At 40.0% G+C, this 15,439-nt stretch overlaps 2 protein-coding genes across 2 annotated transcripts; one reads left to right on the forward strand and one right to left on the reverse strand.

The window, feature by feature from the left end:
* Positions 1–2,783: 2,783 nt before the first annotated feature.
* eloal (elongin A, like) lies at positions 2,784–9,298 on the reverse strand. Its single transcript, XM_071519378.1, has 11 exons — positions 9,221–9,298; positions 7,844–7,900; positions 7,592–7,704; positions 6,535–7,486; positions 6,350–6,446; positions 6,100–6,267; positions 5,919–6,016; positions 5,515–5,695; positions 3,904–4,018; positions 3,195–3,295; positions 2,784–2,845 (listed from the first exon to the last, which is right to left on the reverse strand). The coding sequence occupies exons 1-11, from the start codon at positions 9,296–9,298 to the stop codon at positions 2,784–2,786; spliced, it is 2,022 nt and encodes a 673-aa protein (XP_071375479.1).
* A 1,479-nt stretch (positions 9,299–10,777) lies between these two features.
* On the forward strand, positions 10,778–15,145 carry klhl31 (kelch-like family member 31). Its single transcript, XM_071519377.1, has 3 exons — positions 10,778–10,822; positions 11,908–13,113; positions 13,238–15,145. Exons 2-3 carry the CDS (start codon positions 11,939–11,941, stop codon positions 13,968–13,970), a joined length of 1,908 nt encoding a protein of 635 aa, XP_071375478.1. The 5' UTR covers positions 10,778–10,822; positions 11,908–11,938; the 3' UTR covers positions 13,971–15,145.
* The last annotated feature ends 294 nt before the right edge of the window (positions 15,146–15,439 follow it).

Raw genomic sequence — 15,439 nt, forward strand, 5'->3', positions numbered from 1 at the left:
CTCCGGTCCCGGCCTGCCTCTGGAGAGTCGCCTCACTCCTATCATATGCATCCTACACAGGGGCGCCACAGTGGGGGGGAACAGGGGCACTGAGCACACAGGGGGCCGAGCTGAGGGAGGGCCCCTGATTGATTGACTGATTGGTTAAGTTTATTGAATAATTCCATTTAAAAGCAGAGAACAGCATGAAAAACACGGAATATCATGCCAGTGCAGCGCATAAGAAACAGAAAAAGCCAATGATGACACAGTAAAGCCCTAATGCTTATTTCCATTGTGGTCCTTTAAAAACTACCTCGACTAAAATGTCTTTCGTGGACCTCAAGTGTATATTTTCTAAATATTTTATACTTATTTCAAATAAGTTATACTTATTATATTTATTTCAGGCTGTTCTGCTTTTTAAACAGGGTTTGGTTGAAGTCTACAAAACTGCAAACAAATAAAACTTTCTCAAAAACATGATCCAATGACCTTCTTAAAATTGTGCACTTGTGGAAGAAAGAAAGGTTAGCAAAGGCACAAAACAGCTCTGCCATCTTCACTTTAATTCAATTGGTTCTAGCTTTGACCCACCATGACTTCAGATGTACAAGGTCAGGACAGTTTCTCATTATATTCTTTTATTTCACACTGCTCTGGTTTTACACAATGTCTACAAAACTGCAAATAAATAAAACTTTGTCAAAAACATGACCCAGCAACACATTTGTCTAGGTTTTTCCAGTGCAGACTAAAAAATTGTCTTTCCTAGACAGATTTAAAACAGGGGACTACCAATTAAAAGTATGTATGACAGCAGATTAGCACTATCAGGGTATCACCTAAAAACCATGAACTCAATCAGGAATATAGTATATCCAATAGCTGATTAGTAAATGAACGTGTGAAGGTGTGTTTGAGTGGTAGATGGGTAGACATAGTTGTTTGTCATAGATGGAATAATGGTGGTGTGGGACAGGAGCAAAGTGTTTGGGGAAGACTCACCTCCTGTACATGGGGCACATAACTCCTAGCTACGCCCCTGATCCCACATAGACACATAGTCTGGGACATTGATGTTGGCCTGATTTCAATAAATGAATGAACAAATGAAATTAATATTAATCATCACCATCATCATCATAATGTAATACTTAACTGTTCCCTGTTGGGAAATACTCTTCACTTGCCTCCCCCTGTCTCTCTCCATTAGACATTCTGTTAATTTCCTAAGTTTAGCAATAAATAAACGGGTCACAGTCAGGTTGCAATATTTTCCCTTAGCTGTATGTAGACATAACAGGCCCTATATGTAGTTTTTATTTCTAGTCCAGGATTTTTTAATAGATCACTTGTGTCTCTGTAGACCTGTATAAACAGATTCTTGAAGGGAGAGACTTGCTGATGGAAAATGATAACTTCCAGATCCTACTGTTACTTGAAACAAAGGACTGTTACATTCATAAAAAATAGACTAGAAATTTAAATACCTTTACTGGCTCCAAAATAGCCTACTATGCATTTACAACTTAGCAATGTGATACATTCAGGTCTTGTGTCACAAGCTCAGTAAATTTGAGAAAGAGAAGCTCACTTCAAACCAATGAATTAAACATTAACAAAGGCAGCAGTGCTGCAGTCTTATCCGGCTGCCACAGGTGGAGCTGAAGGCTTCAACAGTCTGGGGCCTTCAGCCCCTTCTGATGTCTCAAACAGTTGTACAAACATTTTCCAAAACTAAGTTAGACAAGAAGGATCTTTGACAAGTGGCAGACGCCTCTCCCCTCAAAGACAATACAGGGATTAGAGTGATTTGACAAAGGACTGTTTTCTTAGTTAATTCTTTTTTAGAATAATTTGTTGACATCTTGCCATTAAGCTTTAAATTGTTTGCCTAAAAATCAGGTGGATATAGTGGATGAGGTCAAATTTAGGCAAAAAAACTAAACAAAACAAAAACTACAAAAATAAAAAACAGGTTGAAAGTAGACCAACTGTTGTAATTTATGACAGCACTTTCTATAAATACGGTTTTTATAACACACAAATAGCCTAACAAAACTACAGTTGATGCTCCTTTTAAATAAATCCTTTCAAATGATAAGCAATCAGATGACTGTAAACTAATCTGAAGACAATATAGGCTATTAACCCAATGTGCTAAAAAATATCCTGCTGATGTTGTCAGTTGTATCACTTTGGGTTTGATTGCTGATCTGATTGCTTTGGTTTGATTGCATTAAGTGTCACTTTTCAAATTCAATTCACAAATACAGTGTAGATCTAGATTGGGGAAGGAATCACTTGAAACAGATGTGATAACAGGGATGAGAAGAATCTTACTGTCAAGGGAGTTAAGTCTATATTCTATTAAATTATAGGTCATATATTGGTATGATCTGAACATTTAAACGTGGTAAGGTGTTTGTTTTGTCCAAGTACAGGAGACATTTGAGAAGGTACAGAAAAGCTATTCCCTTTTTTCCACATGTGCTCTAGAGGGAGCCAAACCCCATCTAATGATAACAACACTCAGCCTTGCTTAGCTGAAACAGGCAGAAAGACAAAATATCAAATCACATGACTTTGTTCATTCAGTTGCTCATTTAATAGTGAGTAATATTAATCATTTGAGAGAAAAAAAACAAACAAAAACATGGTCATTGCTTATGAAGCATTTCAGCAAGCAACACAGGATAATCTAAGGTGAACACAGACGTACTATTGTTCAAAGATAATGAATAATAGAGTGTACTTTTCCCACAGCCACATATGCAGCAAAATCTATCAAGTAAGGGAATTTATCTACGTCCCAGCTGTTTCTTAAAGGCCTTTAAGGACTTTGCCATCATTGGAGCAACTCCTGCATGAACAGAAAACACGACATTAGGCAACCTAGTTGATCACAGATAAGGTCAAATAGAATGTAAAGCATCAAGATTAGTTTAGTTAAGTCTCTGTGTAGCCTAAAACCTGACCTCTGAATACACATGACTAGGCTGAAACAGATTTAAAAAGGATCAAGGTCTAGAATTATAACTAAACTCAAATTGACAATAATAAATATCTGAGCAAGCCAATTTGACAAGTTGTGATAAACATACAGTTTAATCTGACTGTATGTTTAATGCCTAATCTGAGACTATTAACATTTGCTGTGTTTTAAGAAGAAGAATTTAGAAAATCTGGAATACCCTTTTGTCTCAGCTCACTTGTTTTTTTGCGAGGGTCTTGTGTATTGCTTGAACTGACGGTGCTGGACTTGGTGGGCTCATTACAAGTTGGCCTTGTTCTGTTGTCCTGAACCTTGACACTGGGAAATTGAGGAATTATCATATATATATATATAGGTAAATTGTCAGTGATTATTTGCAAACCTAAGTATCTGAATACACACAGTACAGAAAGTACAAACCGACCATTTCAAAATGTTCAGACATTTTTGATGCAATGACTTGTCAGCATCCGTCTCCCAATGGCAACGTGACATTGGGAGTGGTGACTGTAACGTGTCACGTTGCTACAGTCAACAACAGAGGACACAAGCCTCGTCTCCAACCAGAATAAAACCAGTTTATCCAGCACATTGCTCTAATTCCTGTGCTTGGCTAAGCTCTGCCCAAAAGGCATTTTGCCAACTATTATACATCAGTCTCTGACAAGTTATGGCACTATGGTTAGAGAGTCGCAGAGCAAGCATAAGGCTTGACCAGGTGTTCACGTTTTGCCAAAGGTAAGGTATCAAAAATGTCACAGTCTGGCTCTCATAATTTAACAGTCCAAGTTCCTTATCCCAATGTCATGATTATGTAAACAAAAAGAATACAATAGATGAAATGAATACATTTAGAAAAATGAACAAAAGAAACAAGCTGACCACAAAACCTGGGTACAAATTTCATCTCTATATTTAGGACTCACCTGCACCTGAGCTGATGAGGCGGCTGAGCAGCAGTTCCATGAATCTCCTGCTGAATTCGCACATCTCTCGGTGGCTTGGCAACAGTGTGAATAAACGCCATCTTCACCTGCCGACCTAAAAAAAAAGTGTCAGTGTACAGAATGTCATGAGGACTAAACAACAGGATTTTGTACAGTATATGTACAGTGTTGCTATCCTGTAAAAAAACAATTAATCAATATCAGTATCTGTCATTTGAGTGTAAACATAGCTTAAATGACGTGGATGTCAACCCAGAATGGTCATACCTTTAGGTTTTCTAAAACCAGTTGTTCCATTGAACATCATTAAAAACAATGGTGGGTTATTCTTGTGGTTTTTCCAATAAGCACAGTAACATGGCCATTGATTAAAGTATAACAGACTCACTTATTGCCACCTGTGCAACAGTTAAGTCCTCTGTAAATTTATTCATAGACACACATGGCCAGAGAACAGATGGCCGGGTCTAAATTAACCCAGTGTCAAGCAGTATTTATGGGTCTTCTCATCCAAACTACTAGAAACCATCTAATGAAACCATTTCAATTCTTAAAGTCCCACTTCTTTAACCCAAACGATACAAAAGGGTAGCCCTGACACAAAAAAAACAATACACTGCAATAGACATTGTCCCATTCACAAATCTGAAAACAAAGCTCTTAAAGCAAGGGCTGATGTGACTGATAAACCATCTCAATCAAATAAATGACATGTTTGCTATTATCCAGTTAACTTGTGTACAAAGGGTACAGGTCACATAGCTAAAATCAGGACAGGCCAACAAAAATAACTTTGCTTCAACCATTATCTAAAAGGCAGGGTGTGTGCTGCTGACATTTATCTCCTGGTTAGCCTCCCTCTTCCCTGTGTGTGCCTATAGTTAAGTTTGGTAAATGCCTCCCTTCGTCTCATATTGACTTTTGTGTTTGCACAATATCAGGATGGCTGCTGTGGTCTAGGAAAAGAGGTGAGTATTTCTCTATAATGCTGCTCCACATTGTCTATCTTAATAATATTGTGAGATCAAATCATAGTTCTCTGGATTCTGGCACTGTGAGAGAATTGCATATCTTCAATTTTGATTAGACAGCACTCGACCCTTTAAGGGAAGAAAGGTGATGTGTTTAAGTGGAGAGGAATCCAATTTAAATATTGCTTTGATATATAAATTAGCGATCACATAACTACACAGCCCACCTCAGTATTTAAGGAAGAGAAATACTCTACAAGTGCTTCATTTAACACCAAAATTATGTTATTAAGATGTTCTCTTAGATAAGAATGGCAGAAAATGTGTTTTTACAACCCAGTCAAGGATAATGTATCCATTAAAGAAGGTTTAAGGGTTTTAGGTTTATCATACAACCTAGCACTATACTCCTTCTCAAGAACCTGTATACAACCGATGTACTCAAAATAGCGCGTTGTTGTGGTTTTAAACATTTTTCTACCTAGTTCAGAACATTATTGATAAATTCATATGTAAAAGGTTCAAGGAGCACAATCCCATGTTGAGATGCCTTCACACTGACTGAAAATGTGTTGAAATTGTGTGTCAGGTGTGTATTGAAATAAATTTCAGTACACACCTTTTGGTCTCTTAGACTGGGCCGAGACAATGCTTTTGGTCAGTCTTTTGAATTTCCTCTCCCTCTCCTCAGACAGCCTGGTGTACATCTCTTTCCAGGACTCGTACTCCTCAAGCTTGGAGTCCCGAAACTCCCTCTGACAGTGTTTCTCCCATAAGTGATCAGACACTCCGATGTAGATCTAGACAACACAATCAAACACAAGGAAAACATAGATATTTATGTATAAGAACAGAAATGTACTTTAAACAAGTTCTACTCTAAACCTTCCGATTTTTATATTCTTCCTTGGGCACACACATTGAAAGTTTTCTGTGTTTGTTTTGTTTTACTAAACCTGCAAAGGAAATTTCAGAATGAACTTTGACATATATACCAAATTAATTCAGAAATCAAAGTCTTACTGGGTTGTATTCTTCAATACGTAGCAGCTGATCTGGTGTACATCTCTCCAGTACTGGCTCCAGGATATCAAACGGTACTCCTCCAGTTTCATAAAGCACTGAGAAGAAAACCCCGCGCCTTAAAAGCAAATCCAACAAAACCGACAGACATCACAGCCTTGCAGAGCGTTCCTTTACTCACGGTCGATATTGTTCTGCAGTGTGCGGATACACTGTTGGTACAAGGACATCATGGCTGGGAGGAAGACGGTCTTGGTGCCGGAGTAGACCTGCATCTTCTTGTTTAATCTCTGACCAGTGAAGACCGCAGACTCCTCCGAGATGTCAGAAACGTCGGAGATCTTCTCGACTGAAAGGCAAACTATGTCAAGAACAAAGTAGCCTTTATGTAAAGTATTTATCATAATGTACAAATACAGGTGTGTACAAACCTTTTCTCTCAAAGTACTCAACAATGGATGGCTTATCACATTCAGGCAGAACTGCAGGTAAAGGAATGTCGAGCAAGTCCATTACAGACCGCTTAACCTTCTAAAATACGGGGGAATGTTAGTCATGACTAATCCATGTTACATTGATGATATACAGAGAATTTTTAGGTGATATTCAAATATACCTTTTTGGGGTTGATGACATTTCCAGACATCATAGGTAACTTGACAGATTTCATGCCAAGTTCTGTTGTTCGTTCGTTTGTCTTGATCTTTTTGGGAGGATTCTTGGCTCCGGATCGTTCCTTCCTCTTAGATACGTTCAAGTCATAGTTCAAGTAAGACTCAAAAGACATGGACGGCTCCTCTGGGTCATTTTCACGTAGTTTGTGTTTACGCTTGGCCTTTTTGTTTTTGGTGTTTCCCTCGTTTTCAGACTCCTGTTTGTATTTAAGACCAACCTGCTTCTTTTCAACTGGTTGCCTCCTCTTTCTGTTGTGTGCCTGGGAGCCATTGGGCATTTCTTCTGATCTGTCACCTTTAGCATTGGCCAAGTTAAACAAAGTCTTCGAGTGTTTGTCACTGGAGTCAGATAAGAAAGGTTCTTCAGCATCTTTTGATGTAGATTTTGAACTTGGCTGTGCTTTCTTATTTGACTCTTTGACTTTTTCTGGCCCAAAGTTTCCAGAATTGCTTCTAGATTTTTCCCTGGACGCAGGCCTGGATTCCTGCTGAGTGTCCTCAGAGGTTTTGCTTCCAAGCACAGTATCATCGTCACCCGAGTTTCTGTTACACTGATTATTTTTATTTTTCTTAGAGGTGGCTGAATAATCCTCTTTCTCCCCTTGGCTTTCCATTTTTTTGTCCAAATCTTCTTTTTCCAAGATATTCTGTTTTTTCTGTTGGGAATTTTCATCCAGGTCTCCTTTCCCATTCTCTTCTTGTTTCTCTGAAATAGGTTTTCTATTCCCCATTTTCATTAAGAGCTCATTTGAAGTATCCTGGCTCTTGCCCTGAGTTGTTAAACAGTTATTGTTTGATTTGTTTATTGTCAAACTCACATTATTTGGACAGTTTTGGTCATCCAATTTGTCTGTCAAGTGTATATTCTGTGAGGCCTCCTCATCTACCGTTTGGCTGCATCAAGGTAAAATTCAAGATCAAAAAGATGTCAAACAAATCAATTACAATCCATTACAATGTATATTGAAAAGTAAAAATAAAAAATAAAATGCACCACACCTTGTGGATTCCTTCGGGACCAATTTCTTCCAATGTCTAACGAGCGACTTGGCAAATTCTCCAACCTGCTCATGTCTGCGCAAAGAGTTAACCGTTTTTCCAATCCCAGTTTCCTATGGAGAAATCACACACAGACACATGGTAAACCTACCAATGAATGCAGCAAACATTGAGCTAAAATTCACATAAATACACAAATTCACATTAATATGTCAACATGAATAAATTATATTCTTTGAAATAGAGTCTCACAGCAAGAATGTCTAATGTGATATCCAGATCCTTGAGTTTCTGCAAGATTTTTAGAATCTGGAAAGAAAAAAAGAAATGCATGAATCCCTCCGCTGATTACTTTAAGATGCTTTGGTGCATTTTATATCCACCATTTAAAAAACCTTTTGCCAAACTTCTACATTAACTTCTACATTGTGCTTGACCATGTTTAGTAATGGTTCTCATGCATGTTTATCAGTGGTGACCCTTCAAAGAGAAAGGAGAAGAAACAGAAAGCTACTAAAAAGTGAACTAAGTTGAATGAAGCCTTACATGCCAAATATGGCAGTGCTGGTTTTGGATCACTAGACAGCCACAGTTGCTGACTGTGCATTCAGAGCAGGAGCTATGTATGGGAACATCACACGCCCACTTAGGCTGCTCCTTTTACTATGAACTATAAATGGATAATGCTAATGCTGGCAGTTATATAGTCCGTCTCTATGTAGCTGAATTGAACGTTAAGTTTAGCATTCAAAACTACTTAAAGAAAGTTGATCTAAAGTCATTAAAAACTCGCCATTTGGTCAATATACCCACAACAAAATTAACTCAAACAAGCCCACAGACTGGCACAACCTTCAGTGATGATGGACAGGGGCCATAAGTTGAACAACTGGAAGTGTTGCTAATTTTAGCACCAAAGCACCACCCATTCACACAGCCTGACTCCCACCTCTAAGTGCTGTGTGGTAGCAGCACATGTCAGTGACTGAAGGCACCCAATCAGTGTCTCTCCACACAGAAATCAATGGTATATAAGACAAGGATAATATTTTCCATCAAACCAATAAACATTTCAAAAAGTAGTGAACTAATTTTAACCGAGGCAAAGGATTGAATTATTAGAGGTGCAGAATTATTATTCTCAATTAATCTGCCTATTAACTCTAGATTCCTTGCCATAACGCAGTTCCATCACATTTTTTATTGCAGCTAATATGGTACAGCAGGTGGTTGCAGCATTGTTAGAAACAACTATTTAAATGAATGTAACTTGTGTTTGCCAGCAAGCCCTTGGTTTCTTAGTTTTGACATTTGGAGTTGGTTATGTGTAACTGAACTCATTGACTGAGCAAATTACTTGATTGCCTTGGAGGTTTGTTTCTAAATTAAACGACTGAAGTCACAATAAAAAGTAACTTTGGGGTGATGGCACCAAACAATTGGGCAATATTAAGACCGGTAAATTCGTTTAAACAGAAGCTAATAATTCTGTCGAACCAGAAAGGAGGATTCAAAACAGTTGAAAAGCTGTTGCAGACAGGACTGAGTGTTTTTGATAAACCACCATTTCTCTCTCAAAAGGAACATGTTTCGGTTTGCCCGCTGTGCGAATCAAATAAAAGCAGCTACCGTAGCAGACTCCGCTGTGTCTGTGAGCTGAGGTTTAAACCGCTTGATTTTCTTCACCACATCAGAGCTGCTGGCCATCACGGTGATTCACGTGCAGCCGTCTACGCATCAGGCAGCGCGCGCCCATTGATGATACTATATAATGGGCGGAACCGATGAGCCAGGCGTGACTAGTGCAGCATATGACAAGAGCTTCCAGAGACCGAGGAGATAAGCCCAGATAGGATAAGAGTTTATTCCTGGAACCCCTCTGACAGGATTTTTGTTGTTAATTAATTCTCACATTGTATAAACGTACATTGAAGGACATAGCAGTAATAAAGAAATTAAACTGCCTTTCATTTTGCTGAGGACCCCCCCCCCCAAGACTCTTTCAACGACCTCTAGGGGGCCCTGGACCTCACTTTGGGAACCACTGGCCTTTGGAACAGAGATAGGCTGATCCCTAAACAGAAGCCATGACCTTCAGATCAGGGACAACAACTAGGCTTGCTGATTTGAAAACAAACACCCAGGCATGATGACTTATTCATAACCTGTGACATCACGTTTACCTTCTCTGAACTCTCAGAAGGAGTTTGGGGACAATCCTGCTCCTGTCCGAAAGAAATGTTAAGAAATGTTCCTCCCACAGAAATGAACGGCTAGGCTACCCATTGTTCTCAACACTATGTTGATGAAATGTGAAAATGAGATGAGAAAATGAATGAATATATTTTAACAACTTTTAGACATGCAAGACACTGGATAGGCCTACAGACCATAGGAGTGTACAGTGTGCAACCTTGCGCTGGGAACTCCTTTGACTATTGCACATCCTCTACACAGGCAGCTGCAGGACTCTGCATTTTAACAAGCACATTATCAAGTATGCTGGTGATGAAGTGGTGCTAGTCTCTTGTGAATAAGACCCCAGAGAAGAAAAGGGCCCACAAGTGCAGTCTGGCAAGGATGAGACTAGGTAGAGGTCTAGAAAGTTATCATTATCATTATTATTATTAGTAGTAGTAGTAGTATAGTAGTCATATTAATTGTCAATGTTATTGTTGCTGTTGTTAATGTTCAGTTAAGATTACACCAAAAACAATTGAACAGTCTCATTCAAAGATAAACCTATCCACCATTTGAAAAATTTTACACCTGCTGATACTAGATTGCTGAAATGAAAGTATGCAGTATAGTATTACAGTTACAGACATGTAAGACCTTTAATTTGAGAAACATTAACATTTGGAATTTGTAATCAGCTACTGTACATTCCTGAAATATTTTATAGGGTTAATGTTTTTTTTTCTCTCCAACAGTGGATGGCGTGTTGTATTTAAACTCTTCATATAGGTCCCCAGTCAGGATATAGGTCGAGCCTATGCAATGTGTTGACATCAAGTCGATTGGAGGCTATTGTGGGATATGGTGGGGTGGGGGAATCATGGTCCCTGCCCTCTACCGCACGTATTGCGCAATAGTTGATTGGCATGCGCCCCCCTAGAGGAGGAGTTAACTGCATGTCTCTGTCAGTAACGGAGTCTGCTGGTCTCTCTCTCCTGCACACTAACTGGAGGCGCAAGTACCTTCTTCACCGGCCTCAACTTCATTTCTCAGGTAACAAGAGCTAAACAAATGGTTATCATGTGCTTGGTTGTTTGCACGTTTATAGCAATGAAAAGGCAGCTTGATGGCGGTTAACGGTTCAGCGTTTTTCAACCAGTGTAAAATGGAAAATCTGCAATTTTTCTGTTTAATTTAGATGCACTTAAATAGACAAATACCATAACGTATGAAGCTGTAACTCCTTTCGGAAAAAATGAACAAGATACAGAATATCTCCAGTCATGAAGACAGTGAGCCTGTTTGCCAGGGTGGCAATAATTTGAAGAGCAGTATATTATCCAACTTTTTATCGTGGGTTGTGTTGATTGCACACTTGAATTAGGTCAAGCCTAACATAAAAAAAAAACAAATATTGAATCTAATTTGAATTTAAACAACCAGAGGACATGTGGCCTGCTGTCCATGTGTTAAAGTCTATAAAAGGAACGTCATGACTGAGCCGTCCAACGTTGCTATTCCTGGACAAGCTGCTGATAAACTGTGACAGATGCAGAGAGAGGAATGTTGACGCACTTACTTGCTCAAGCATCACCTAGTAAATAGACACGTTTTCAAAGGTGTCTATTTAAGATGTATTTTATTTAAGATGTCTATTTAATATTATCAAACGATCAAAATAAATTCTACAAACTTCAAAATGAGAAAAAACTTTAATCACCAGGTACCATAAGGTAAATGTACAGGGATTTGTCATGATGACTGACATTGAGACAGAGACAGAGTTTAACAGTACATACTGAAACACCTGAGGACACACAGGACCTCATAAACAGTGTAAATGGACATACTATGGACAGAATACATATTCAATAATCTATATCAATCTTGTGAATACGGCATACCCTGCACTCCTCTATATTCCTAGCCATGTCAATAATAGTGTGATCAGATGAGATTAAATATAGGCCAGTTCTTTGGCAGAATCATTCATATCTGTCACGAGTACATCTGTCACAATTTATCAGTAGCATGTCACTCTATCTGTCTGACTGATACACTATACATCAATCTCTGTGCATCATCTTCAGGCTACAAAGTGTTTTTCAACTTCTGATGTGTCTTAATTTCATTTTCAGAAGGTCTGGGCTGTGTTCAGCTGCTGCAGCCATGGCTCCAAAAAAGAACAAGGCGACCAAAAAGAGTAAAGGAGACATAAATGAAATGACCATAATGGTTGAGGACAGCCCCATCAACAAGATCAACGGGCTGAACACACTACTCGAAGGAGGGAATGGCTTCAGCTGCATCTCGACCGAAGTTACAGATTCTGTGTATGCCCCGAACCTCTTGGAAGGTCTGAGCAGCATGAGGCACGATAGCTTCCTCTGCGATCTAACTGTTGCCACCAAGTCCAAGTCTTTCGACGTCCACAAGGTTGTCATGGCCTCTTGCAGTGAGTACATTAGAAATATCTTGAAGAAGGATTCCGCCCTCCAGAAGATTGACCTGAACGATCTGTCACCGGTCGGCCTCGCCACAGCGATCACATACGCGTACTCTGGGAAGCTCACCCTGTCGCTCTACAGCATCGGCAGCACCATCGCCGCAGCCATGCTCTTGCAGATCGGCACCCTGGTGAAGATGTGCAGTGATTTCCTCATGCAGGAGCTCAGCGTGGAGAATTGCATGTACGTGGCCAACCTTGCCGACACCTACGACCTCAAAGAAACCAAGGAGGCGGCTCAGAAGTACATGCGGGAGAACTTCATCGAGTTCTCTGAGATGGAGCAGTTCCTGAAGCTCACTTACGAGCAGATCAGCGATTTCCTGTCAGACGACTCCCTGCAGCTGCCCTCTGAGGTCACGGCCTTCCAGATAGCCATGAAATGGTTGGACTTTGACGAGAAGAGGTTGAAGTACGCGGCAGACCTTCTAACCAACATCCGCTTCGGCACCATCTCTCCCCAAGACCTGGTAAATCATGTCCAGAATGTGCCTAGAATGATGCAGGACCCCGAGTGCCACCGTCTCCTAGTCGACGCCATGAATTACCATCTGCTGCCATACCAACAGAACATCCTCCAGTCACGCAGAACTAAGGTGCGCGGCGGCCTGCGGGTGATGCTCACAGTTGGCGGACGCCCAGCCTTGACAGAGAAGTCTCTTAGCAAAGACGTTCTCTACAGGGATGCTGATAATGTGTGGAATAAGTTTACAGAAATGCCAGCTAAGAGTTTCAATCAGTGTGTGGCAGTGCTGGACGGCTTCCTGTATGTAGCAGGAGGTGAAGACCAGAACGATGCAAGGAACCAGGCTAAACATGCTGTTAGCAATTTCTGCAGGTAAAGGACTAATCAATACTGTTACTTTTATTTAATTTATTCAGTATTTGTCATATTAGTTTGTGTACATTTAAAAATTGACTCTTTGTAAGTACCAATACCTCTGACATTCTTACTTCTTTAGGTATGATCCCCGCTTCAACTCTTGGATTCATCTGAACAACATGATCCAGAAGCGCACCCACTTCAGCCTCAACACCTTCAACGGCCTCTTGTTTGCCGTGGGAGGCCGCAACTCTGACGGCTGTCAGGCCTCGGTGGAGTGCTACGTTCCCTCTTCCAACCAATGGCAGATGAAGGCTCCAATGGAGGTGCCACGCTGCTGCCATGGCAGCTCTGTCATCGACGGCAAGATCCTCGTGTCCGGAGGTTACATCAACAATGCCTACTCCAGGGCCGTGTGCTGCTACGACCCTTCCACTGATAGCTGGCAGGATAAGAATAGCTTGAGCACGCCTAGAGGTTGGCACTGCGCTGCCACCGTGGGAGACCGGGCCTATGTCATCGGTGGCAGCCAGCTGGGGGGTCGTGGGGAGAGGGTAGATGTGCTAGCAGTTGAATCTTACAATCCTCAGAACGGGCAGTGGAGCTACTGTGCCCCTCTTCACACGGGAGTGAGCACTGCCGGTGTGGTCAGTTTGAACAGCAAGGTCTATCTCCTCGGAGGCTGGAATGAGGTGGAGAAGAAGTACAAGAAATGCATTCAGGTTTACAACCCTGATCTCAACGAGTGGACTGAGGATGATGAATTGCCAGAAGCCACAGTCGGCATCTCATGCTGCGTTGTCACTATACCCACACGGAAAACACGAGAGTCTAGAGCCAGTTCAGTTTCTTCTGCACCAGTCAGTATATAAGCATTCAGAAGATGTAGTTTACATGGCTAAGGGCCTCCAGCTTGTCTGTTGCATAAATCTTGGTTCTAAATTCTACCAATAATCTCTTTATGAGGGCTAAGATGTTCTTATTTTAAATTATCATCAACATCTCAGTGGAACAGAAAATGAATGAAATCCAAAAGTGCAACAAATTTGAGAAGAGAAATAAAATTAGTATGTATTTGTTAAAACTCGATTCCAAATTGAAGTCAATGTCGGCATTTTTCAAACAGCGACATAAGTTCTGAAACTTTTGTGTTAAATTTCAGTGGATATAATGAAGGGAACATTGTGCAAAATATTTTATACGTCTGTTATGTCATTGATGTCAGGTAATGATTATGACAGAGACATAAACCAGGCGTAGAAATGGCAATATGTCAAACCAATTTTATTGTCATTATTAGACAGAAATTTTCCTTTGGGGCCAATTCAGTTGGGATAATTTCATTAGCCCTATTTCTATAGCACACACAATAGTTCTTTAAAACTCAGATGGAAGGTAATCCATGATTTATATGGTACAGATGCAAAATCAATGCTCTTATTGATCTTAAGCTGTAATGTAACTGTCTTTATCATCCAGTGCCATGAAATTAATAATACTGTGTTGTAAACAAATGAAGGATAATTTGTGGCAGTCTTTCCAGGAGCAGCTGTAGTCACTGTGATTCTCAAATACTTGAATAGAATACTGCTATTCACACATTTCACATAAGAGACATTACATCCCATGTCCTGGTGGGAGGTGTTTTAGATAAGGAATGGCAAAAGCTGGAGCTGGAATAAGCAAAGTCAGACTTCAAAGTGACATCACCTACCAGGAGTAGGTGCTTTTGGTTAGTGCTGATTTTAACACAGTGTGCAGTAGGGCGACAGTTCCTCTACATGCATTTCATGTACAGTATAGTCTTGATTCATAAGGTGTTGTGTGATTGTCATGACACTGTCGGTGCAAAGAACTAGGTAATGTTGGGAAAATGTTGGAATGATGAGGATTGAATGGGTTTAGATGTGAAGGTACTACATTGTTTTGTAAAAAAAAAAAAAAAAAGTGAATTTGGGAATAAAGTTATCAGCCTGAGCTTTCATGGGCGTCGGCACTGAATTCCCTGACTGCTCATGTTTTTGAATTTTTTGTTTGTTTTTAAATTAAAGAGTTGAAGTGTATGTCCCATTGATCTGTGGTCATTTATTCAAACCCTAATTCATAAAGCACACATTTCCATGCAAAGTTTTTTTTTATTTTGTCATCTCTTACTCTACTGAAGTAGCAAACTAAAAATCACTTTTTCAGTATGTTACCACACTAAAGTGAAGGGCATTATCATGGTCAACATATCTACTATGCATATAGGATATATTTAGATATTTGCATAGAAAATAATATATCATTGCCCCCTCTAGTGGTTTATTTTTCTCCTTAACCTACACTAATGAAATGACCG

Source organism: Centroberyx affinis, unplaced genomic scaffold (assembly GCF_046629955.1).
Source record: "Centroberyx affinis isolate AG114_WGS23_722 - 3 ecotype Tasmania unplaced genomic scaffold, CSIRO-AGI_Caff_v1 ptg000690l_1, whole genome shotgun sequence".
Lineage (NCBI taxonomy): Eukaryota > Metazoa > Chordata > Actinopteri > Beryciformes > Berycidae > Centroberyx > Centroberyx affinis.